Below are 27918 nucleotides of genomic sequence, written 5' to 3'. Positions count from 1 at the left end.
CCAAATCGACTTTGCCTTCAGTCGTTAAGATAGGAAGCCCGAATAGATCGTCTTCATGATATCGTCCCAGTTTTAACAATTTTGTCGGAGAGGGACTGCAGAGGCACGCAACCTGGCGAAGAAATTTCGAACGAAACGGGCGTGTACGCTGGGTGCGTCATAAGTTGAGGAATTTTTCTCTCTGTCTTTATTGACATCAGCCATCTTGGCTCACAGTGCGTAGGATTACTAAAGCCCTGTACCCGTGACGTACGTACAGTTATTCAAGAAATTATTTAACACACGATGTGTCTGACGATTAAAAATTGTTTAATTTTCAGTATTTCAATTATATGACACAATCGAACTGAGCTGATCTATAAAATCCTCTAACAAGCGGTAAAAAAAACGGTCTGTCAGACACGGAGGGACTATTTCAAAATAGCTCGTATACGTACTCCACTACGTTCTGCGGCCCGATGCGTCCCTATTCAACAAACCTGTTTCGTAGCTATCGTGTTGTATTGTAGAAGTTGTGAGTTGTTTACGTGCCCAGCCCACAGTCGTGGAAAAAAGAGTTTTTTTCGCCGATTTCTCAGTGTTCCGCCTAACGATATCCTGGCGTTACAGCTTCCGCAGTTATAACCCAGGGAATCTTCCACACTAATATCATCCGCATTTCGCTGGTGAGTCTGTACAATTTTTTTTCCACATATCCCTTTAATTATTTGACATATGACGAGGAGTGCACCGGGGGCATTATAGTAGGTACTACGTTCGAGCTGCGGCTTTCGAACCTGCCGCATTTACCGTTTTGTCATTTAACTATACAACGTTCGATAATTATGCTTTACGGAAAGTTTCATCGTTTCAGTTTCTTTATATTCGATTTTCAAAAATCTGCACAGCCAAAGGGCAACTTCAAGAACCGGTTTAAATATGTTCGCTATTCATTCATTCAGACGCGCTCATTCGTTCGATATTTGAACGTATGTACCGTTTAACTACCTTTGTTGACACTATCCACCGGCGGTATACTTAAAATGTAATTAGGTACGTAAGATTTTCTGGATTTTAAAGGTCTCTCAGTATTATCGGTCTCGTTATTATCTCTCATGCTAGAAACTGTGCTGTAAAATTCCCGTTCATATACATATACTTTCATATCGGCTCCACGCATCGCGTGTAATTCTATTGGATGATCTTTAGTCGAAAAATGAACAGTTTGTGTATTTTTTCCATAGCTTCGTTGAAGTATACGAAAATGTTCCCGATGTTTAGATAGTACATCTTTTACGGTTCCGAAGTTGTAATGTATACCTTATTGTTAGTTGTATGCACGCGTTTCAAAGGAAAGTGTATAATTTATGGACACCCCCATAAATATTAGTGAAAATTGATTCTGCCTGTCACATCATACAAACGGCATTTTATCTTTGGATATATGTTATAGATTCTATAAACCTTCGCTTAACCAACTTGCAAGAGGTGTTGCATATGTATATATGCACACACACGTCGACGAACGACACTGATCAATTCATTCTGCAGTACCTATTATTACTATTATTATTATTATACCAATTTCACGTCCCAATTGCAGGTTACTTTAAGCGATTGCAAGAAGAGAAAAGTATAATATGTACAATCGTAACGGTTATAGTCATTTCTTTCTTCGTTTCACTCATCAATAAACCGATTGGTATTGATGGAAGTCAATGATTCATCCATAGCGTGTGTATAAATTGAAAAAAGAGCACCGTCAATTCACTCATAATTTTACTATTCAAGAGCGAATCTCTGCATAGGTTTAAGGTACATACATAACCGATATAAGGAAAAGGTGTAGTCCAGTTCCGAGTGTTCGTAGTCGCCTCATTCCGTTCAATTAATATTTAACAACGACGCTAAATTAACCTTGTTCGGTAATTTGAACCGTCAAATAATAAGGATCGTATCTCGCAAGCTTTCCTGCGGTACGTGATGTCTTATATGTATAATATAACGCTATGCCAAATGCGGGATTTTATTTTACTTATTCTTCGTTCGATAAACGTTTTACAAGCGGAAAATACGTGTACGCACTTTCGAATTTTCCCGCACATCTCTTCGCACCTGCAACTGCGAATCTCCAATTAGGGGATATATGTTGTTTACCTTTTAGTAACGAGAAACGTGCAAGACAAATCGGAGACATCCATTTCGTCGAACGATTCTATAACCGCTAACTGGAGTGTGAATATTAAATAAGTTTTGAATTTCGTTTCTTTTTCTAAAGAAATATCTCGCCACAGCTTATCAATACAAAAGAATATAATGAAGCGTGCCGTACGTGGGTGTAACAAAAACACGCAACACACACGTAGAGACGGACTGTTTTCTAGCGCCTAATCGGCTTCTGCTACTATAATACCACTGTCGCAAGAGTTTGTTTCGAGATCTTAGGGATAACGGGAGTGATAAGGTGAAGCCTCAAGCATGCAGCTATGCTGTTATAAGGAATTCTACCCTCGTCGATAGACTACACCCTATTTGCTGTCAAACTGACACACACCCGAAGCACTTCGTTCCCATTTTGTTTCGCATATAGGTTTCGGTTGACATGGAATTAAAAATTATAACGTAATTTTGGAGCATTGTATTATCTGGTTAGCCAACAAGTGCAATTTTACTCGTTTCGTCGGCTTTATACCGATCTCGAACTCAAGCCAATATCGCCGTTTATTGATGAGTATGTTTTTATTGATTCAAGATGATGCATGTCGAGGTACCTACACGTAGTAGAATATAGTAAAAGCACGTGTTACGAACCTAAATATATATGTATACACGTACGATATGTATGTAGATCAAACCTTATGACCATCATAATCCAAGCGGAAGGTGAGGCTTGCGCTGTGAGACTCCGCTTTTACGGTTCGTGTATACATATACTTAAGTGTAATAATAACGGGCATGTATACCTATAGATATTAGGGTGGTTCGTATTTGGGTCATGTCGGAATTTCTTCGCGTTCACCCCTAAAAAGTAATCGTGTTGTATACGGAAGAAAATCAGGTTGAATCCAAAAAGAATTTTCGTCAAGCAGTCGAATTTTTATATGAAACAATACACGAATTTGATATTTTTTTCAGAAAACTGTTTATTACTTCGAAACTATATATTATGAACGAAAAATTTTCCTTACTATTCTGTAGGATATTTAATGCTCTACAAACAACGATCTCTTGCAAAATTTTTGTAAATCTTATATGTATCACGTTATTATCGAAAAAATGGCGATAGATTTACATCGTGATAAATATTAGATATACGAAAATTTTACAAGAGATCTTTTTTTGCAGAGCATTAAGTTTTTTACAGAATAGGCAAAGGAATTCTTTTTTAAATAATATATTATAGTTCCAAAGTAATAAAGAGTTTTCTGAAAAAAATTTCAAATTCACGAATTTTTCCAATTAAAAGTTCGACTGCTTGACCGGGCGTGTTAAAGTTATCGGAATTTTTTTTAAGATTTGGCCTGTTTTTCTTCTATACAACGTGATTACTGTCCGGTGGTGAGCGCAAAGAAATTCAGACATGATCCTGCAAATAAAAACCACCCTAATAAATATACACGTTCATGTTTTTCGTTTGACGCATTCACGTACGTAGAAATATTTAGAATGCATTCTCCAAACGTTCGATCGTGAAAATGGCGGTGCGAAGAACGTTAACAGGTGAAAGTTGTTCAACGCTTCTCGACTTATACGCGCCACTGTTGAGAAAACGAATATTCGACTTCTGTGAGAAGACGGTCCTTTGATCGCCGAGTACTTATAAAGTAGCAAAAAAACGGTATCACTCTTATAAACTGGAATGTTTTGAGGAATTGTTCTTTAAAATTAGAATCCCTAAAAATTTAGTAAAACCAAGATTCTGATGAGAAAAAGATTAGAGAGAATAGATGCATGAAAAATCTCCGATTACCATGCATCGCGTATTTATATTCGTCATCTTTTCATTGGTTTGTTCGTTTGGAATTAGCCATCCGTTCTCCCCGTTTTCGTTAATTCACGTTATATTACTTCGTATAATCTCTTTCAAAAATTCCTCACAACTTTTTAAGCTGTTGAGAGTTGAAATTGAACCGTTGAACGGTGACGCGACAGGAAGGTGGGCGTGCCGCGATGCCCTTCGTCACACATTACGCTCGTTTCGAAGCGTACTTTGGTACACCGTCCATGCACCGTACGACACGCTCGTGTCACGTACAATTGCACGCGTAACGTCGTCGATACCGATGTACGTATGAATTTACGTACCGCAATCCCCAATAGCGGTAGCTAAAACAGGGAGCCACTTGCGTAGATGTGAAGGAAGCAAGGAACATATCGGGCATTCTATACGACTTCGACCTGGGTCTGACCCCTGCCCTCTCGAATTGGGCACGCGATTTTTTATACGATGCTTATCACTTTGAAAGGCGCTCGGTATTTTTTTTTAGATTTTTTTTTAACTCCATATGAATTTACTACAAATTTTTAAAACGATTTTTATTGATCGATGCAATTCGAGAGTCTGAAAAAACTGAACAATTTTCTGTCGGTATCAATATTTTTAAGCTTAGAGCCGGAGCGGAGTGATTTTTTCTTCGCACTGTTTCAAGCTTATTCCTAAAACAAAAACACGGTAAAGAAAATTAAAAGCGGAAATTATTTTACCATGGATGGCTGCTGAAACATTTTCATATGTCACATCAGATTTTTACAAAAATGTTGAGATATCTTTGTTTTTACCACGATCTTCAAAATGTTACAAGGTAAAAAAAATTTGCAAATAACAAACTGGTTCCAAAAAATTGTCTATAATTTTCTAACATTTAATGTGACATATGAAAATGTTTCCGCAACCATCCATGGTAAACGAATCTCGCTTTTAATTTTCTTAACTTTTTTTTTCGAAAAAAACTTGTAAACTTAAAAAAGGCTTATAAGCTTAAAAATTTTGAGAACTGACAACAATCATGTAAAAGGTCACGGGTCCAATCCGAGAGGTCAAGAGTCAGACCCAGGTCAAAACGATATGGAATGCCCTATATATAATAGGTATGGATACCTAGGTAGGTGCAGTTTATTCTTGCAAAGAGCCAACGGTACGTACACCGATTACTGTACAATGTCGGTACTAACTAGGTAGGTATTGAGTTGCTGTATACCTGTATAACAATGTTCAGGTACTGGGTACCCCTCATTAAGAGTGTGGTTTCGGAGTAAAAGCTGCGGGAATGAGTAGAATTGCCGACTTTAAATGTCTCGTGTACGTTAAATAAGGATTTAAATGACCCTTTTATCAACCCTTTTTTTTTAACGACGGGAAGTCAGAATAGTGGTTTATGTTTTCGCCACAACACTGGTTGATTTGCAGGGCAGGTGCGTCTGACGATGAAAGTCTCTTGGTGACAAAACCTGCAATATTTATTCGCGTCGCTCTGATACGTGTAGCGTAAAACATGAGGCGTACGCTCGATTGATTCGATCGCCGATTAGACTTTTGCATCGTGAACTTCAATTATTATTACTAACATTGTCTTTTAGATTTGCTAATAATGATATACTACTCATATAATTATATATGCGAGACATGACGAGTCCTCGGTAACGAAAATCATTGTTCGATGCGTATATCAGACGTCCGATCAAAACTTACTCATTGGCAGATTCATATCTGAGGGGGATGAAGCAAGAATTTATTTTTTTTTTTCTTTTCTATCTTATACATATATAGAAATTTAGTAATTTTTCAAATTTATTGTCTACCGATAATCACACTTTTTACGTTCGCTTTAAAGAACAATTATGATCTATAATTTAAAAAATCAGTTGTACGAATTATGATACTCCGAATACGTTCGTCGAATCTTATATATATATATATATATATATATCATTAGATCTTTATCATTAGGTGTTTCGTCGTGGATAAATCTGTGTAAATCATTTCAAACCACCACCCCATTGGCCTAGTACGTCTTCTGATTATATTTGCACTCGATTGAACGTACCGACATATTTTTATCCTAGACGCATTTAAGTGGCGTCGTGACGTCGCGGCGTCGTCGCCGTTTTCTGTTATATCGACCAAACAACCCCTGCGAGTATACCATGTATATGCACCTATTGTATGCTCTCAACTTCGTCTCGACGAGTAAAAGTTCCCCAACTCGATGATGGCGTATAACGTACAAATGACATTGTAAAACTCTGAAAAACTTTTATACGAAACTATTGTTTTCTTCTTACGGATTAATCGATGACCTTCCTTAAAACACCCATCCGGCTGTGAAGTTTGCTGAGATATTGTAATGATGCATCTTTGGAGAAATTCGTTGCCATACGACTTTAAGATTACTTTAAATTCAGTAAACTGTTAATATTATAGCATCAACAAATTCAGATTTTGTAAATTCAAACTCTTCAGGTATTCTAAAGGTGCAAAGTAGTTTAATTTTTGTTACAACGTTTCGATACGTTAACTTGACTAACTTCACCCTCCCAATCATTTTACAAAAAATATTCCTCTACTCTTTCTGTGAGTAATATGCCAATATTTATAACACTGCGAAGTGAAGCTGATCATGGTAAAAAAAAAAAAAAAATGAAGAAGAAACAGTAAAAATAAAGTCATGCCGAAAATGTCGGAAATAGGTATGACAGTGCCTTCTCAATGCCTTATTTTAGATTTGCGGATAAATGACGAACCCGTATAGGAAAAAAGGAAAAATGCTACATACACAAACACAAAAACACGCGTACGCAATTCACTCACACTTGTTCCAAGAGACTTATTCAATTATTGACGTTTCCGGTCACACAGAGAATTCAATGTTGTGAGTCTCGCGGCAGGTAAAATCAGTAGTTTTCATGTATAACGGCTGCACCTGCGTTACACAGTTTTTGACAATTGATCAGGTATAGGAGTATCACCTACGACACGGCGTAAAACTTGTGAAATTTCACCGTCGGTACATATACATATAACTCAGAATCGGCAAACTTGTGCAATCAGGATCGCATTATAAGAGGAAAATTTTATCAAACGTTTATTATAGCCGACTCGTCACCGATTGTATTATCTGACCGCACTTCCTTTACCGTCAAACAATAAAATGTCCATTTAAATTTTGTCCAGTTTATACTAATTTAAAAGGACTGAAGCTATTCCAAAATAGTAAATGAAACTTTTAAAATATTTATGATGCAGGTTGTAAGAAATTTTCGACGACCAATTTTTCGTATGCTTCCCGTTAGAGATGACTCTCCTTTACTCCCCATATTAGTATTGACCCCCATATTGTAGCTACTCGTTCGCTGCGAAGGTGCACATTTATCTTGTACCTATTATCAGGAAATTCCTAATCGTTAGATACAGGTCAGGTAACTTTATAAGAAACGTCGTAAGATGGAATTTAATTCTAGCGTCATATTTAAACACCGTAACGCCGAGCGATCAATTTCCGTACGTTCGGGCCGTGATATGCATGTACATACGTACCTAATTGTAAGATCTAATTACTCTACTCGCCACTTGAGGCCGGTGTTATTTATAAACCCGGCACAGCTTTGATACAACGTTGGATACAAATATACATTAACTGGCTTCCTTTTTCGATCTATGTATATATATAAACTTATCGATCGATGCAATTATTGCATAAAATCGTTTACCTATACGTATAATATAAGTTTTATTTTTGCATGGTATAGGATTTTCAAAAAATTTGTAATTTTTATAACGTTAGTTTCACTGTCAAATCACTTTTTCTTTATCGCAAAAATGATTGAGGAGCAATAATGCGTTAGTATAAATAAAGTATCTGATTAAAAGAAAAGGTCTGACAATCTGCGTATAAATCTTGATGGTTAATTTTTTTATTTCTGTCTAATAATTTCTAAGTGGGTCAATACTGTTTCAGATTTGATGTATTCAAAAATCGAGGGCATGTTAATTATTTATTTCATCCTCTTACCATGATGTCAAGTTTTTCGTCTTATTGTAAATCAGTTAAGCCTGTATTGTACATCGATATTGTATATCTACATTGATATTGTACATATACAACAGTAAAATACCGAGGTGCTACTATTTGTCAATTGTGACAATGCTTTCTGAGCGAAAGGCGTGATAGTAGAGATATTCTTAATTTAATCTAACCGCAGATTTCACTTATCGTTAGAAAAACTGAAATTCTTAAAATCAACGATCGGCTGCAATAATCGTTGTGTAGTTGTGTAACTCTGTCTGCATTGTTGTGGAATAACTGCTGACCGTAAGTTTTTACGCTTGCGTAAGAATCAACAGACAAACCTCAACTGCAGTGAAAATAATCCGTCTCAAACGGGACGAGTATTTTTAATTTGCGTATCAGTAGTCGAATCACTTGCAGATCTCCTCGCGTTACATCGACGCGACGTGTCTTATGGATCGACGGAAGATTCGAATCATATTGAAGTTAGTAGCGATTTTCGAATTGTATGAAATTCAGTAAACCGTAATAGAACAAAACACACTCACGTTTCACTAAAATAGTGATTTATTTCTCCAATGTTTCGTTACGGGCAACGTGTACTAACTTCAACCCGCGATCTTTACTTAACCTAAACACTTTTTTGTATACACCATAGTATCCAATCTTGATTTTCGTTTTTTACGATCTTCTCGACATACACTGCGTATTAAGTAATTGTCAAGTATATGAAACAGGGGTAAAATTTTCTGACTAATCTATTGCCACTATTTATTTTAGGGAATTATTCTCACATTGTGAGAAATAAAAAAGCAAACTATGAAAAAAAAACAAACATCCATTTTTCAAACACGTCAACAACATTTCAAAATCTTTACTCAAATAAAGGCATTTTGAGTAAATATTTTCATTTTGAAGCAAACGAGTTAAAACTGCACTCTCGTCATTTCACTCTTTGCACATTATACCTCCGTATAGCCTCCTGACACACGTATGTGGGACATGCATTATACCCAGGAGTGACATTATACGTGTATTATATGCCTGACTCTCTGCTTACGGCGTTGATGAGGTAATGTCCGTTATTGGTCCGATGACGCTATCGTTCTTACTAACAAGCCGATATACGACTAGCTTAGGCTATCTTCCTACTTTAGGCTATTTATTGCATACATTTCTGCCATGATAAAGTTTCTATTTTTGTAATTTTTTTCATCTTGTTTCTCCGTCGGAAGGACTGGGCGGAATTTTCCTTTCAGGCGCACTCAAATAGAAGAGCAAACAAATAACTGACCCATGGGGTGAACGGCAAAGTATGACTAATTTAGCGTTATCATAATTTCTTTCTTTCTTTCTTTTCGGACGTACATTGAATGATAATTTGGTCGTGAACTGTAAAAACCCCGTGAATATCGGTCTCAATGTTGTAAATATATTCTCGCCGGAAGTTGTAGGTAATTTATTTGCACATGCGAATAACTGTGGAACTAATTATAATATATAATACCTTTTTGCATATCGCGCGATTTTTCCCATAATATTAATTCGAGCATCGTTAATGTCCGAAGAGGAATTGCGGCTTGTGTTTAAGTTAGGAAATAATATGACATAAATTTTGAGCACGTTAAGGGAAATAAACTGAATTTTCTACAGTCAGCAAATAATTAGCTCTGCGCGTTAATAATTCGTAAACAATTGTAAAGGTTGTCGCATTCGTGTTCTAATTCAAATCTGGTAATCGATTTCTGCTGGGTAAATAACTTACCGTTTTCTTCAGGTTTTGCTGATTTTAACATGCGCCCAGTAATTTGCTTATACTAAAAATCGCCATACAAGTATGTTAAAGAAAAAAGTGATATATTTAGGCAGAAGAAACCGATTATATTTTATATGCCTCTAAATGTGCAATTTTTACGTTAAAAAGAACCCTTGAAATCGACTACAGCAGATGCAATATGTGCATGATAATGCTAACACCTCGGCTAATACAGTCTTCTTTGGGTTGAACCTCGTTATAACTTGTGTATACCAATTGCCCCTTGCCACTTGCCACTTGGCGCTTGGCGCTTGGTACTTGCTACTTGTGAATTGCTCACAGCCCAATTTACTATCTTACAATTCATTTTTTTCACCTTGCTGGGCTCCTAATTTCCTTTCTATTCACGACGTGTATATGTACGTGATATTTGCATTCATTAAAGTGCCTTTTATCACTCAATTCTGATTAGAGGTGTGGTCATTGCAAATTGCAACTGTTGCAACTTGAACCTCATAGGCAACATTATTTCTTTCCTGTTTTGGCGAAATAGAACAATTTTACCACACATATTGACAAAAGACGACAATTCAGATTTCTTATTCTTCTGTTGATATTTGAAGAAAGATTTTAATAATAAAACTCAACCTTTCAAATATGAGTACCTATATTTTTGAAAGTGCTCTCAGGATTTTGCATTGCATAAAATTACGTGAGATTAAAATGAAAATCGTTTTAGTTTACAGGTAGAGACATATATAGACATCTAATGCAGATTTACTTTTTCCAGATAATACTGGGCACGCGATGCCGGAAGAACCTAAATCAGGTGGCAGTGTGGCGGAGGCGTCAGCGGCTGAAAATGGAACCAGGACAAGCTCGCCTAGCAAAAGTCCCTCGAACAAAGGAAAAACTGTCTTGGCCAGAATAACTCTTCTTGATGGCACTGTCAAAGATTTCCCGATTGAGGTAACCGAGCTTTCGATGCATATGTTTTTTATGGCGACAGACTAAATTCCATGACTCGTCGCTTTTAACTCGCTCAATTTGGATCGCATTTTAATTTCAACATTTTACAGAGAAAAGCTAGAGGCCAAGAGCTTCTTGACAAAATATGCCAAAGTATGAACTTGTTGGAAAAAGATTACTTTGGTCTGATATATGCTGACCGGCACGACCCGAGGAACTGGCTGGATCTTGACAAGAGGATTGGTAAATTCATCAAAAGTGCGTGTAATTTAATGCCTCGTTTATATCTAATCTCTGCATGATTTACTTCACTACATACATGATAGTATATACTTTCTTTATGTTATTTTTCTCTCTTGAATTAAAATCTTGCAATATTAATGAAGATTAGTTTAACATTGAAATAATCTTTGTAGATGAACCGTGGAAGTTCAATTTCGAAGTGAAATTCTACCCGCCAGACCCCGCTCAGCTCCAAGAAGATATAACTCGCTATCAGTTATGTTTGCAAATAAGAAACGATATCGTCACAGGTCGTCTGCCCTGTTCGTTTGTCACCCACGCTTTGCTGGGCTCTTACCTTGTGCAATCCGAAGTAGGAGACTATGACCCTGATGAGCACAAAAGAACTTATCTAAACGAATTCAAATTTGCTCCAAATCAAACTCCCGAACTTGTTGAAAAAGTGATGGATCTCCACAAAACACACAAGTAAGTTGTTTCAAGTTCATTTGGATATAATATGCAACTCAATCTTTCTTCCTTTGCTAATTCTTACAGTTCGTTATCGTTTAATTTAATATACTTTTCTATTTACTACCCAAATCAAACTTTTCAGAGGTCAGACTCCGGCAGAGGCCGAACTTCATTACCTTGAGAATGCGAAGAAGTTAGCTATGTACGGTGTAGATCTCCATCCTGCGAAGGACTCAGAAGGTGTAGACATAATGTTGGGTGTCTGTTCCTCTGGTCTACTCGTTCACAGGGACCGTTTGAGAATAAACAGATTTGCATGGCCGAAAATATTGAAAATTTCGTACAAGAGGCACAATTTTTACATAAAAATTCGACCGGGAGAATTTGAACAATTCGAATCTACCATTGGCTTCAAATTGGCCAATCATAGAGCTGCCAAAAAATTGTGGAAAGTCTGCGTCGAACATCATACTTTCTTTAGGTAGTTTTTACAAACTTTATAATATTCTATATCGGCTTCATTTTTTAATATTCTTTATTTTCAGGTTGATGAGCCCTGAACCGACTCAAAAACTTGGACTCTTCCCACGTCTTGGATCTCGCTTCCGTTACTCAGGAAGAACTCACTATGAGACTAAAAAAACTCCTATTGAAAGACAACCGCCGCAGTTTGAGAGATCTCTTAGTGGGCGACGGCTGACATCTCGCAGTATGGATGGTAAGAATTCAAAGTATTATAGCCCTAAAATGACAGTCAAAATTTGGTTTTACACTCGCTTAATCATCTCGACATTTCGTGGCGGGAATACGAGATGCGATTTTTGTTTGAAAATTCCTATTTTGCAAGCCTTATTATGTCTTAAATTATTCCCACAATATTTCTCTTACGTTGTTTGACTCCCCCCTCATTCTAAGTTACCTTCATAACGCAGTACACTTTGTTGAGCCAATTTTGACACTTTTCCTGTAGCCTTGGGTGGACCAAGGCCTGTTGAGACTTATGGATCGGAGCCCAGCAAGAGACATACCATGATGAGCTACGAACCTGAAACGATACCTGATCTTGAATATATTGAACAACGGCCGAGTCCTATAAAGAAGAAAAAGGAAAAGGTAAGAATATCATAAGGTGTACGCATTTTACCTCGCTGCAATTTCTAAATTACAATTAGTTTCGAGGGTGTAACTATAGAATTAATGTGGTCCAATCGTTTTATTTATTTAATATTTTTTGCCACAACGGCATACGTACCGACGGATTTTTTTTGGATTGATCGCAGAGAAAGAGATAGAACATTAATTTTGTGTTTAACAGCAATGGTCAAAGTATGAATGAAGCTGATATTTCATAGCTAAAATAGAATATCATTCTTCTGAAGTGAGAAACTTTGTAGTAAATAGATCATACATATAAATATTACTATTCTAATTGTAGCTCGTTGGTACTAAAATGTGTCACTAAAAATATTTACATTACATCGTGTCATGTAAATTTTCCATTTCAGACTGTTCAGGAAAAATATTTCCCCAATGTATTTCAGCTGGGAAAAAGTGAATTTTAAGTGATATAATTGCAGTTTTCTAACCCATACTTGAACTTTTTTGTCTTTATAGAATTAAAAATTCAACTTCCACGTGAAAAAGATTAATACAGTTTCTGTAGAAGTGAAAAGAAAAAAAAAGCACAATCACTATTATTTCCAAATAAATATACCTGTCCGAGCATCGTACACATTGTAACCTTTGAGTTTTGTTGATAACGTTGGAGAGCATGATAGACATGAAGTGAAGTGATCGCATTTAAGTTGCATGCCACGGCATCAGGCTCACTGCATCATTTACAAATCAGAGTTCCGAATTGGAACAATACTTGACACTGATCAGTTTCTCATTTAAATTCTTATCGATGAACATTTCACGCTTCTAGGATCAATGAAAACATACATGTAGTGGCACCTGATTATCGAAGCATTTACTAATTTCATACCGCTAGTTAATGCGCAGGAATAATATTGAATGTAGGTAAATCATTTAGTTCTAGATTTCATTGTCACTATACAACATTTAGACAGCCATTAGATACTAAAATTATGTGAGTGTTAAAGAACTCATTGATCAACTAACTGTCATGTTCAAAATAGTAAGGAGTTAGTAAACACTAAATGCACAAAATTTGCACACATCATTCCTCAGCATGAGAAGTTACTTCTCCGTGGAATGATTTTTGCTGGCACATTTCTTAGGATTCCTCTTATTTCGGTTATTTTGAAAAAATTATTCAATGGATCTGTTTTCGATATTCATTGTTTGTAATCGTAGGAAAGGGAATTTCGTGAGCATAACTTTCAAATGAATTTCTACAAATGGTAGAACTTGAAGTTAGAAAACTTTTAAGGTAGATACAGTAATACAATCAATTTATGCTCAGAATACAAAGTATATATACATATTTTTACAATCAAATACTTGAATCTTGAAAGTTATTTTTACGCTCATTGATCATCTCCTTTTTTCCAACACAGCTATGCCATCTTAGAATAAACACTACATCCTACCTATAAATACAAATATAAGCATCATATTACAGTTCAAACTTCATTGTAACAAACATATTACTTCGAACCTCAAATGAAACCCCATTCCCATTCACAACTCGATCATTTAAAAAAAGGTCCTACAGATTTCAGGGCAGGATTTATTACGTTTAGTTTTGTTCGCAACTATATGAATAAGCTTCATTGTGGCTGCAATTGAGCCAAATTCACTAACAATAAGAGAAAATAGCAAATAGATCAAAAGTTATTCCAATTTCCACTTCTAAATAGCAAATTATTAATATTGATTTCTAATCAAACCTGCCCCGTCTCTAGAACCTTAGTCATGATAAATAACTGACACGTAACTAACACCGATAGCTAACACGAAAGACAAGTGCTGGAACTACTTCAGCCAGCAGTAACAGCAGTCTGGAAGGAGAGTACGACGCTGAAGGTGGGAAAAAGGTATAAAAAACCATAATCGCCTCATCATTGCACTACCTCATTATTGTGCATACATATATGTATATACGTCTATGTATTATTGATGTGCTTACATGTAATTATTTGGTGTCTGTCGATTTATTTATGCATGCTTATAAATTTCTATTTCCTTACAGCGTTGGTCAACTTTCAACGTAACATTGTCATACTTACCCAACTTGCTGTCTGGTACTTTTATCATATTTCTTTTAGATCCACTTTTCAGGTATGCGCACGCATGTGTGATGCACACACAGGTATAAAATTTGGAACCGATTATTTAATTCTATTTAGATGTACATAATCGTGTGTTCATACATACATGTATATTGTATAATCCAAAATTTGTTGATACTTCATTACAGGTGTTGCTTAAAAAAATCTTTTCTATCGCAACTGAATTAGCACGAAATTACGAAATGGCAAGAGAATATCCTATAGTGCTACCAAGCTTAGAGTAAAATTAGTACAGCTTATTGCATGATGTCCTCTGTGATTGTGTCGCTCTAATTGTAGAAACCAATTGGGGGTATCGCGGTTCTTCCTCCTGGCGGCTTGTCCAAGAAGAAGAAGGACAAGCAGAATGAAAATGAGAAAGAAAACCGCAACGACTTGAATAACTCAGACTTAATAAACGAAAGTGCACTGCTTGACACTAGCAGCGAAAAGTCACCTACTAAAAAGGAGCCTAAAAAAAAAGAGAAGGAAACACCCGAAAAACGTGACAAGGAAAAGAAGGAAAAAATCAAGGTAAGTTTCTTACGGAGTAACAAGCAAATAGAATTTTGATAGAGTGATATGATATCGCTGTACGGAAGTAGAGAATAAATTTAGGATAATTGTATAGCAAACTGATAAGATTTGAAATGCGTTTAAAATCGAACGACCATACTTTATTAACGATATTTCAAAGAAATGGTCAAGTGGATGTTATTATGTTGAATGTAATTCATCACAAAGTACGTCTTGTCACAGTAACTCGCATGCAGTTTCATTAATTTCCGTCAGAGTTAGATTATTATAGTTGAAATACACATTCGATAGATTTTCATTCCTCCTATTCAGATTTGTATGTTGGAACACCAGCATTTGGCGCTGACACTAACTCGCTAGATCCGGTAGAAACTAGGTATTCAGAAAATACTGGTGAATGTAAATTTTGTTTAATGTATTATACATATACATACCTTGGCAGAGCATATTTCACACTGATTCCTTTTGCATTTACTACCATGGATAGAAACAGTCCAAACATATTTTCGAATTATTTGTATACCTACGAGAAATACTATTCTAAGGATTATTTAATAATTACACTTATGGCGGTGGAGGCTCTTTGTTACGCTGGATTGGGTCATGTCTTACTAACGTCTCAGCACGTAAAAATTAAAAACTCTCTATCTAGTCAAAGTCTCGTGCAATCGGGTGTACCCTGTCGATCTCATCTAAGGCCGCTGCTGTTTTTAATTTTTATTAATGATATGGGGCAGGAGATTTAAATTTAAATTTAACTGACGACGTCAAAATTTGTTAAATTAACAATTCACAAATAGTTACCTTCCGACTCTAGAGCAATCTTAACGGCATCTCTCATTGGTGCAGTGCCAATGAGCTTAGTTTCAATGTGAGAAGTCATCGGTCACATCTTTTTTTTTTCAGGCCGGAGGGTTTTAATACGGATTATTTACTTGACGACTTACCATTGACCCGTGTTGTTGTTGTTAAAGATTGCGGGGAACTGTTTGATAGTCGCCTCAATTTTAACGCCCTCATACTATGTGTTAGAGATAAAGCACTACAGGAGCTTTACTTTGCTTTTACACCGACGCTATTTTGCTTTTTAAAATTTTCAACAACATGGTTGACTATGTTGAACCTGTTGGTAGTTTTAATTTCCTACATAATAAACTACAAATGGTTCAAACTATTTGGTTGCACAATAGCATCCTTTAAAACTAATTACAAACTTGCTTACTTTCGGCTGATGTCGCGATTATTCTCGTTGCTATTCGGAGTTTACCTCTTCATAGATATAAGAAAGAAAATTATGAAATGGAGATTTTTGTGTTTGTGTAATGTATATTATTGTTTGTAGTGTAAGAAATTGTCCGTAAAAATATAAAGAAAAAAATTCCACATTTGAATTCAAATCAGTATCGCTAGAGTAAGAATGTTGTGAAATGCTTTGCCAATGTATTCGACATTTAAGGGTATAATATGTTGTAGTAAGTATGGATAGTATTTACATATTTTTGTATCGCATGTTTTTATTTATTATCCAAGAGTCCTGTCGGTGGTTTCCTGTTTGGCAAGAAGGACAAAGATTCCAAGCAGAAAAAAGATAAAAAGGGAAAAGACCTTGACGAGTCAACTGAAAAAGATGACTCTGAATCAAAAGATGACAAAACAGGATCTCCTGGCTCTCCGCAACTTCCAGGATACACAAAACCATACGATTATGTTGAAGATGAAACTTCGCCGACTAGAAAAAATTTCAAGACACGAGGCTTTTCGTACGAAGACAAACCTTCTTCTCAGGATCCATCGGATCAACAATCACCCACGTCAGCTGGTAGAAAAGCTACTGGCCTAGCATTCAACTATGCTCCTGGAGAAGAGAAGAAAGTTGCTGAAACAGCTGAGAAACGAAAAACCAAAGAAACAGACGCCAACAAAACACCGGCAGGCTTACGTACACCGGGATTGAACTATGTGGAATCAGCTGGACTGAAAGAACAGCAGAAAGCAGCAACTCTTTCTCCAGATGATGGAAAACAAGCTTCGAGTGCTTTTATCAGCGGTGAATTGCAGAATCAAAGAGCTGCCGTTCAACCTGGTGTCATAATACCCAGTTCGGTGGAAAGCAAACCCAACTACAGGATATTACCTTTACCAGATGGTTCCAAAGTTATTGGTGGTATAATTTATACAAAGGAAGGCAAAACCTTGGATCAGAGTACACTGGGCCCAGATGGCAGTACAATCATCAACGGAAAAGTTCTCGGGAAAGACGGCAATCCGATAAAGAAATCCGATTTTGGTCCCCATGGCACACACGTTGCCAATGGATTAATAACAGGCAAAGATGGCAAGCCTCTGTACCAAGAAACATTGGGCATTAACGGAAATGCTGTAAGAAATGGAATCATCTATGAGCCAAGCGGAGAGGCAGTCAATGATCGGGGCCTGGGACCAGGCTACACTTTAGTCAAAGACGGCAAAGTAGTGTCCAAGAACGGTAAGCCTCTCGGTTATGAATCTCTTGGAAAAGACGGAGATTACATAAAAGATGGACTGATATTTAGTCGGGATGGAAAACCGTTGACTCAAGGCTCGTTTGGCACAGATGGCGACTACATAGTCTCAGGTGCTGTGCATGGAAAGGATGGCAAACCTCTGAGTCAAATTGCTTTGCTTCCCGACTCAACTTTCATCAGCGAGGGCCTCTTCTACGATCGTGACGGAAAACCGTTGAGTACTGGCCAACTGGGTCCCGATGGACACTTAATACGAGACGGAAAAGTTTACTCGAAAGACGGCAAGCCTGTTAAAAGCGAATCTTTCAGCTCGGATGGATCGTTAATAAAAGACGGGATAGTACATGGAAAAGATGGCAACTTGCTCAGCCAAGGATCGCTGCTTCCTAATGGCGCTCACTTGAAGGATGGTAAAGTTGTCGGCAAAGATGGCAAGGCTATCAAACATGCATTTTACAAGCCTGATGGCAGTTTTGTTAAAGACGGTGTGATTTACGGACGAGACGGAAGACCATTGAGTCAAATTCCCTTGATTGCCCCTGGTGCTTTTGTCAAGGAAGGGGTAATCAACACCAAAGAAGGAAAACTTTTGAATCAAAGCTTATTCAAGCCTGACAACGTAGTTATTAAGGATGGAGTAGTACACGGTAGTGACGGAGGTGTCTTAGCCGAAGGTTTTCTGGGACCAGATGGACTTACAATCAAGGATGGAATGGTTCTTGGAAGAGATGGCAAACCTGCCAAGAACGAAACGTTTGCGCCTAACGGAAGCTACATCAAGAAGGGTCTAATTTATGCTAAGAATGGTAAACCTCTGAATCAGGATTCTCTAGTTCCCGAGGGCGCAAGCATAAAGGACGGTTTGATTTATAACAAGGACGGAAAGCTGATGAAGGCAGCGTTCTTCAAGCCCGATGGAAGTCATATTCGAGATGGCCGAGTTTACGGAAAAGATGGAAAGCCGTTGAATCTTAGCTCAGCCCTTCCAGATGATAGTTTCATCGCAAATGGTGTGATTTTTGAGTCTACAGGTAAACCTCTTGATAAGGATACCTTTGGCTCCGACGGTTCGTACGTTGCAGCTGGTTTGATTCATGGAAAAGACGGCAAAATCGTCGCTGACGGTGTCTTTGGACCCGGCGGCAACAGAATCAAGAACGGTTTGGTCGTTGACAGAGATGGCAGGCCAGTGAACCAAGACGATAAAGGCCCTGACAATATGGCCATCAAAGACGGTAAAATCGTTGACGCGGACGGAAATCCCAAAAATCAGGGCTCTCTAGTACCAGATGGTTGTTATATTCAGAGTGGCGTGGTTTATGATAAACGCGAGAATCCTTTGAAGGAAGGTGCATTCAAATGTGATGGCAGTTACATACGAGATGGCTTAATCTATGGCTGGGGTGGACAGCTTTTGAACTCTGGTGCTGAACTCCCAGCTGGTAGTTACGTTGAGGAAGGTAGACTGTACGGCAAGGATGGCAAACCATTGAACCACAGTTCCTTTGGACCGGAAGGAAACTCCATAGAGAACGGATTCATCTATGGAAAGGATAAGAAACCTCTGCATCGTGGAACCTTTGGAAACGATGGTAGCACAATACAAAATGGTTTGATATACGGTGCCGATGGTAAGCCTTTGAATAAAAGACAAACAATCATCACCGTCACGTTAGTGCGCTACGGTTTGGTCTGTGATAAAGACGGAAACCCCTTGGAATCTGGGATATTCGATTCTGAAGGCAGTTTCATCAAGAAGGGAAAAATTTATGATTCTAATGGACATCCTCTCAATCAAAGTGTATATGGATCAGATGGTAGCTTCATTAAAGATGGTTTAATTTATGGCAAGAATGGTAAACCTTTAGAAAAGGGGCCACTTATTGCAGAGACGAGTTTCATCAAGAGCGGAAGAGTATACGCCGCTACTGGACAGCCGCTCACACAAGAAGCATTTGGTCCGGAAGGCTTAAAAGTTATTGACGGAGTAGTAGTTGATAAGGCTGGTACTCCGATAAAGAACATTCAATTTGACGCAGAGGGCAACCTGGTTAAAGATGGACTTATCTACGCGCCAACTGGGAAGCCGTTGGACAAAAAATATACCGTTATCTCTATTACTTTGGTACGCAAGGGTCTTGTTTGTGACAAAGATGGTAAACCTGTATTGCAAGCACCATTTGGAACAGATGGCAGCTTCATCAAAGATGGTAAAATTTACGACAAAAGTGGTAAGCCATTGAACCAAGAGATATTTGGAAACGATGGTGGTTTCATCAAAGATGGACTGATTTACGCTAGCAATGGTCAAGTTATGGATCAGGACCCAATTTCTGACGAAACCTCGTACATTGAAGACGGTAAAATATTCGGATCTAACGGACTTCTGTTGAACCAAGAAAAGTATGGACCGGAAAGTTACAGAGTAGTCGATGGGATTGTGGTAGATAAAAATTTCCAGCCACTAAAGCAAGGTACATTTGGATCCGATGCGGTAATCAAGGATGGAAAAGTTTACGGCAGCGACGGAAAGCCTCTGTTTAAGAAATTCACCGTTATTACGATCACCGTTGTTAAGCGAGGCTTGGTCTGCGACAAGAATGGTAAACCGCTTGTTCATGGACCTTTTGGCACGGACGGCAGTTATGTTAAAGATGGTAAAATATATGATAAGGCAGGCAAGCCTTTGAGTCAGTCTTCATTCGGAAGCGATGGTAGCTACATCAAAAACGGAGTTATCTGTTCCAAGGATGGAAAACCTTTAGATCAGGATGTTGGCGCGGACGAAGATCAGCATACGTATATAGACGATGGTAAAATCTATAATATCAGTGGCAAAGCGCTTACAACTGACTCATATGGTCCGTACGGCTTCAAGGTAGTCGATGGTGTGATTTATGGAAGAGATGGGAAACCGTTGGCATCTGGGACCTTTGATAATGATGGCAACACAATAAAAGGAGGAAAAATCTTTGCAAAAGATGGTAAACCACTCACTAAAGAGTCAAGGATCGTCACTATCACATTTGTGAAACGTGGACTAGTCTGTAACAAGGATGGAAAGGTTTTGAAGGATAGTCCTTTCGATAACGACGGAAACGTAGTCAAGGATGGAAAGGTCTACGGCACAGATGGCAAACCTTTGACTGCTCGATACTATGGTCCTGACAGTATTTTCATAAGGGAAGGAGTAATTTTCAGCGAAAATGGAAAGCCGTTGAATGATCGGGAAACTGGACCAGAGGGTAGCTATGTTCGCGAAGGCATAGTATATGCAAAGAATGGAAAGCCGCTGACGCAAAATCCGTTTGGTCCAGAAGGTTGTAAAGTTGTTGCTGGTGTAATTTATGGAAAGAACGGTAAACCCCTTGACGGAACGTTGTTTGTCAATGACGGAAGCTATGTCAAGGATGGTTTAATTCACTCCAGTGATGGCAAGCTGGATAGTAAAGATAATCTAACGTTTATGTACAAAACCGTCCTTGTTACGATCGAACCGAATGCTCAGTCAGAAGAAAATATTGCGAATTTGGTCAGTGCAGTTAATCAAGGCTTTTATGACGATCCACGGTATAAGAAATTCAGTGGAATGAGCTCTTTCGGTAAAGACGCCAAGATCTACCCAACATCAGGCGGAGCGTATGAAAGTGGCTCTGGAGATGACAGCGATGATGATTTGGATCAGTACGGAGAGGGAAAAGGTGACGTTATTAGGGAGTTGCGTGGTGCTGCCAAGATCAATATTCCCGCTTTAAAGAAGACCTCAATTCCGACCACACCAACAATTGTTAAAACTACAACTAAACAATCGGCTGTCAAAGATCATGAAGGGGTGACACAGAACATTGAAGAAAAAGTAGAGGACCTTACGCCAGGAGGTACCGGCCAAGTCACTGTATCTACACATGTGAACAAGGTGACATATTCCTTTTTTGTTTTCATTATCTACACAACAGATGCATGACGTTTTTCAAACTGCATTCCTGCAGTGATCATTTATTAGTAGCAAACCATTGATATAAATTTTCTTCCCTTGCTATGTCAATGTTATTTCCACTGCAATACTAGCCTGTCAGCATGTGTTTCAGTGTTTGTTGTCATTGTGTCGATATTTTTTAGACATTCATTTTTAACTTATTGAAAACAGTAGAATTTTCCCCATTAAGTGATGATTATTATCTGTAGAGTGGGAGTATAATTTAATATTTATCTCCGAGCCAAACCTAGTTTAGCATAGGTATAAACGTTTTAGCTGAGAATCGTTGTAAGACAGTAGTTGTACTTAGGCTGAAGCAGCCGACGATGGTAGATCACCGTACATGACAGCAACCGCTGTTACGACCCGTACAGCAACGATGCACGAAGACTTGGAAAAGAACCAGAAAACGAGCCAGGTTTGTTGAAGTAAAATAAAGTGTTGATAGTTGGTCATGCAATTTAAACTAGCATCTTGCGAGAGCCCAATAAAAATGCAGAGATTCTACGTCTACTTGTAAGTGAGACTTGATTTTCCTTTTTTCCTCATTTAAATTCACAACTGAAACCCGATTAGTTTTCAAAACCTTACATAGAACAAATTTGTTTTCTTCTTCATACGATGATAATTATCGAAGCTGTTTGCCATCGTCATAATTTTGATCAAAGTTAAATTGTCGTCATTAATATGTGGTCAACATTTATGTTCAATTAATATTACCATATTAACCCAATTATGATTTTAGTTTTTTATTAGCCTTATTATTTCTCTTTTTCAAATTAGGTGGAAGAAAAAACGGTAGCTCATACAACTGCTACTAGTGCAACATGGCAGGAACAGCGTGTTGTCACACAGGAAGTCAGAACAACAAGTCATGTACTTTCCGGCGAACAGGTAATGTTTACAATTTATTTATTTATTTATTTTTTTTTAATATGCCTTGAATTGCAATCTTTAATCGGGCATGTACTTCCATTCACATTGTGTTGAGAAACAGTTCATATTTTGCACTTGTCTATAATCATTTTTTGTCCAGCAAATTATTGTGCATTTCATCTGAGATTATTTGAAATATTCGAACAAGGTAATCCAGATTCTGCCCGCGCAAGCCTTGTTCATGTAACTCATTTAATTAACCAAAAATGAAATTTACGCAAACCTTAAAGTCACTCTTTCAATAATCATTTTGAGTATACAAAATAGAGTTGGCACAGATCATTCAGTTGTTTGTCATTTTACTTAATTATTTGATTGATTAACCGAACAAAGATCAATTATCTCATAATTTTTCGTTTCTGTTCATTTGTAAATAATTTCAATGGCTTGGCTAACATTGCATGGCGTAGCTGAGTTCACGTCGTCATAGTACCTCCAGTTCGAGCAGCGGTGATTCCGGTACACCGATTGATTTCGAAGATGACCAACAAGCGATCTACAATCAGTATTATCAGGTAAATGATACGACGGCCAGAGTAATGAAATACAAATCGTAACGAATTTTATGTAACTGATATCTTATCTACTTTATTCTGTAATAATTTATGCAGCACATTTTGCAATTTTAAATCTCCAATACTTCACAAACGATACTCAGATTGAAAAATTTCAATTATGCATTTGTTTATACTCAAGATCTTGCTAAGCATTTATGAATATCCTGTGAATAATTTCATTTTGTAAATATATGAAACTATGTACACGAGCTACAAATTCAGAATTACAAAAGCAGGTAAGTTTAATACTGGCATCGTTGTTCTTGCATTGATTTCACTGCATCTGTACAGGCATGAATTTTTTAGCATCTTTATTTCTTCGTCCTATTTAATAACAAAAATAAAATGCTCAGAGAAGAAATATAGCATTTATTGAATAAAGACATCAACAGATCTTCGAGGTCGAGGCTCATACATTTTAATATCACTTATATGTTGTTTGAAAATCAGTTTGTGAAAATTATCACATTTTGTAGCCGAAATATAGTCGGCACGCAAATGAAAAGCTGTTTCAATTTGGTTTTGAAAACTTACAGGGAGATCAAGCTGGCATAGTAGCAACGGAAACGCACGTTTACACAGGGGAACCCGATAACAATGTAACAACGACAACAACGGTACCATTGGTTGCAACTGAGTCACGAAAAGTAGCTTTGGAAAGCGAAGATGGCAATTATAGCGCGACCGGTGAAATTGTCAGCTCTCAAACAATATCTAGCAAGACTCGTACCGTGGAAACAATTACGGTTAGTGTACTCGATTACGTATAGATAAAAGAAGAAATTATATTAATCTGTAATTCCTCGTTTCAGTATAAGACGGAAAAAGACGGTGTTGTTGAGACTCGAGTGGAACAGAAAATTACAATACAATCAGACGGGGATCCTATCGATCACGACAAGGCTCTGGCGGAAGCTATTCAGGAAGCTACAGATATGAATCCTGACATGACAGTTGAAAAGATTGAAATTCAACAGCAGACTGCGCAGTAACCGCGTTGAGTAAGCACTAGGCATAACTGTAGAGTGCCCTGACCATATTGTTCAAATTTGATCATATTTTAGGTACAAATGTTGATGAAATAATGTTACTAATTGTTTGTAAAATATTGATATAAATTTGAAAATTCCGAAGCATTTTAATGAATCAAATTGAAATGTGATTTCCATGCATAGTTGATCGATAGCGACCAAGCAGCTACTTATTTATGTATATAAATTATATGCAACTTTACACCATGACGCCTTTGAGGAAGAAGAAAACTTTATGTTTGAGGCTTGAAAAAGATCATTTGTCAACGATGCCGATAATTTTACAAATTATACTTTAGAGTATAGAAAGAATGTAGAGTATCGTGTAAAAGAAACATCATTATTACATTTCCACTTGAAGACTATTAACAATTAGGCCTGATTACTTTGAATTCGATAACGAACGTCATACAAAAGTTATTTAGTAAAAATGGCCCTTCGATTTTACCGAAATGACTTCGTGTTCTGAGCCACCGCCTAAGATGGTTCCCTTCCTCAATGCGAATAGTAACTTTCATCAAATAATCCCAGTACAACTGTGTATTATGATGTCAACATAAAATATGTGATTACAAAAACAAGTATCTTTATCGACTAACGTTATTATGCTTGGTTGCGATATGGAATTAGTTATACATTGGAACGATGTTCACTAGGAAGTTTTTAAGGTAATATTTTAAAAATGAAAAAAAAAAAATATAAAAGTTTGAATAAATTAGAAAGAGAAAAAAGAAAGCTCCAATATACATGTGAATTTGACCATACTCGAGATGATAAAATATACATACCGAGTCTAATATCTTATTAATATACTTATTAATATAAATAAATGGTAAGACTTGTGGGCAAAGGGTACTCTACAGTTTGTAGTAAGGTAATCAAAATATTGGGCTAAACAAACGAAAACAATAAAAGTATAAGGAGATATATTGACGAAAGTAACAGATATCCAAATCAAGCATCCGAATGACATGTTTTTATTATGTCTTCCAAGTACTATAAAACGTTCAACGTGATTCCAGAAATTGGTTAATCTAATAAATACTTCACCTGCACTCATTGCATTGAGATATCTTAGTTCCAAGCTCACTGAAAAATCTGGAATTTATTGTATTCGTTTGTAGAACTTGATACACCCGTGGAATATTTCAAATTGAAATATTAAAAAGGCATGACTAAGCATAAATCGTATCTAACGGCAGAGAAGCCTCTTATCTGTAGTTAACAGCGCATTAATGTATTACCGTAGGCATAAAAATTGCATTTCACCGAATCTTACGGCACTTCATAGTTTTCACGTAAATCCATGCCCTGTGAGATGAGAAGGTCTTTTCCACCAACATTTTGTTGTCCGTATGAATTTTTACCATTTCAACTTAGATAATATATTGTATAACATTTACACGTTTTTCGAAACATGCTGTTATTGTCATCATTTTCATCATTACCTTTATCACATCAACGTTTTGTTTTTCTTATCAAACATTGAATTGACCGAACGAATGTGAATTATCGTTCGGTGCAAAGATAAAATCAATCAAGATTCGATTGAGTGTAATGTGTCGTAATTTGTGTAAAGAATACTGTGAGATACTGCTGCACATGAATTTGCTAAATGCACATTTACCTAAGCTTAGTGAGATAAATCAACTATGTTATTCATTTTAACATCATGAATATGGTCGTTCATTTTTTTTCACTTCATCCACGAATGGTTCGTACATATATTATTTCGCACCGCCTGTAAGTAATAATAATTATTATTATTCTTACACGTTCTACTACAAGACTTTCTTAATATATAGTTAATGTGACTTATAAACCGGTTAGAATAACAAGACGAATATAAAATACTACGAAGTGAGAGGTTTCTTGCTTAAAAAAAGAGAAAAAAAAAGAAAATCATTAAAAAAAAATTCAAATATATATATATAAATATATATATATTAATATATAAAATACCTATGTATTAATAATTAGTATAGCTTAAATCTTCAAAATCATCACGTTTTTTTTTTCTTGTACTATAAAAAACACGACGAAGTATGTTTTGATAAATTGAAACATAAGAATTACGATAATAAATAAATGTAAGTACAACTGCGAAACTATGAAAACCCATGGTATTGGATAAGATGAACGGGTGATGAGGTTCTCTTGCTTTTTTGCTTTTTTATTAACATTTCTTTTGAAACGTGTAAATTTTGTTGATCTAAGTACAACATTAATTATTATTATTATAATAGAATAATAAATTATAAATATACATAAATAACATACCAATAGCATTGATTATGCTTTGGTCAGCGTATATGTCTAAACTTATCTGTAGTTTGTATACTCGTATGAGAATAACGATTTACAATTTTTTATTTAATTACATTATTTACCTGACTATATACAATTATAAGTTCATTGTTTGTTTCTGTTCTTCTTTATAATTGTGCAGTTAATATAATAATTTCCCGGGTACATACCTATTTATAAACTATTATAAGATTATATGTTGCAAGTAACATCTCAGTCGTCTATTTGCGACGAAACAGAATGTAAAGCATACAAACCAAAACGAGTTATAAATCATCCTGATTAGGAGACAGGTATATCATATGTGTCAAAATGTGTTTTCGTTATTTTATCATTACAAACTGCATTTCCGTAACTGCGATATGAATTTAAATTTGTGTCAAGTTTTCAATAAGAGTATTGCTTATTACAAATGACTGTGCGTTACATTTAAATTTCCTTATAAATTTACATTTACAAAATATACATTTCTAGTATCCGTATGTTTGATGTAATTAATTATTTTTTAAACTTCGCATATATACACACACCATATGTATACATATTATTTTTTTATGATCAATTATTTAATGCATGGTGCATAGGATTTGTGCTTTTTTTATATACGAATGATTAATTATTGTCGTATTAAACAAAATATCTGTTAATTTTATTCATTTTTATATTGTTTTCATTTATTTCATATTTGTCATTCTTACCCAGCATACATAAGGACATAACACACGATACATACGTATCTAATCAATTTTCGATGGTCAATGATTATGACATATTCTATCTGAATATCCTTTTATTTCACAATTTATATATCCATGCGGCTACAAACGATCGATTCTTCTTCTTTTTCCCGTAAACTTTCATTTGGTCTGGTTATCTCGCACAATTTGCCTTAGAACGAGGTTGATGAAATTCTTGATTGCCTTCTACAATGCATCTGGTGGGTCAATAAATAATTATTGCTGTCGTGCGTACGTGGAAGTAATCTGTTCAAAAAATAATCGTTAACATTCCGTTTTACAGCACTGACAGTAAATTACATTCACACGCACTGTTCAATATTGCCAAATCAAAATTTGTCCATGATGATAATATAACAATTCAAAAAAATTATTTTAGTCGGAAGCCAATATATTTTATTTATGATGTTTCGAAATATTTTTGAATTACTTACTCAAGTTCGAGTATTTTTTTAACTTCGAATTGATACTTGGAAAAAATATCTCCCATGTCAATATATTCCATTTTACATCTGTCACTTTTACTTATCATGGAATGACCATTTATTTATACTATAGCTGGGTGAAATTGCTAGGTACTCATTACCTAACATGATTTATTTGCGCTATTGTAGTCCACAAATTACTATGTATATTTTGCTCTTCATTGTTAGTCAAAAATATACTTAGCAAAACTCGTTTTACAGATATT

The 27918-nt window shown here is 36.4% G+C and overlaps 1 protein-coding gene across 5 annotated transcripts; it reads left to right on the top strand.

The window, feature by feature from the left end:
* The first annotated feature begins 200 nt into the window (after window positions 1–200).
* On the top strand, window positions 201–27912 carry LOC124300805 (mesocentin). Of its 5 annotated transcripts, none has more exons than XM_046755196.1 (15): window positions 201–249; window positions 10532–10710; window positions 10821–10968; window positions 11127–11421; window positions 11549–11887; window positions 11952–12124; window positions 12377–12519; window positions 14322–14408; window positions 14943–15176; window positions 16710–21599; window positions 21970–22077; window positions 22443–22553; window positions 23006–23110; window positions 23689–23898; window positions 23965–27912. In XM_046755196.1, exons 2-15 carry the CDS (start codon window positions 10549–10551, stop codon window positions 24142–24144), a joined length of 7185 nt encoding a protein of 2394 aa, XP_046611152.1. In that variant the 5' UTR covers window positions 201–249; window positions 10532–10548; the 3' UTR covers window positions 24145–27912. The 5 variants fall into 5 exon arrangements, with proteins under 5 accessions (XP_046611152.1, XP_046611154.1, XP_046611155.1 ...); XM_046755195.1 differs by lacking the exon at window positions 201–249 and adding an exon at window positions 435–665; XM_046755198.1 differs by lacking the exons at window positions 201–249; window positions 14322–14408 and adding an exon at window positions 367–665.
* Window positions 27913–27918: the final 6 nt, after the last annotated feature.

This window comes from Neodiprion virginianus, chromosome 3 (assembly GCF_021901495.1).
Source record: "Neodiprion virginianus isolate iyNeoVirg1 chromosome 3, iyNeoVirg1.1, whole genome shotgun sequence".
NCBI classification, from domain to species: domain Eukaryota; kingdom Metazoa; phylum Arthropoda; class Insecta; order Hymenoptera; family Diprionidae; genus Neodiprion; species Neodiprion virginianus.
The sequence above is the reverse complement of the archived record's forward strand: the minus strand, read 5'-3'. Positions and strand labels throughout refer to the sequence as shown.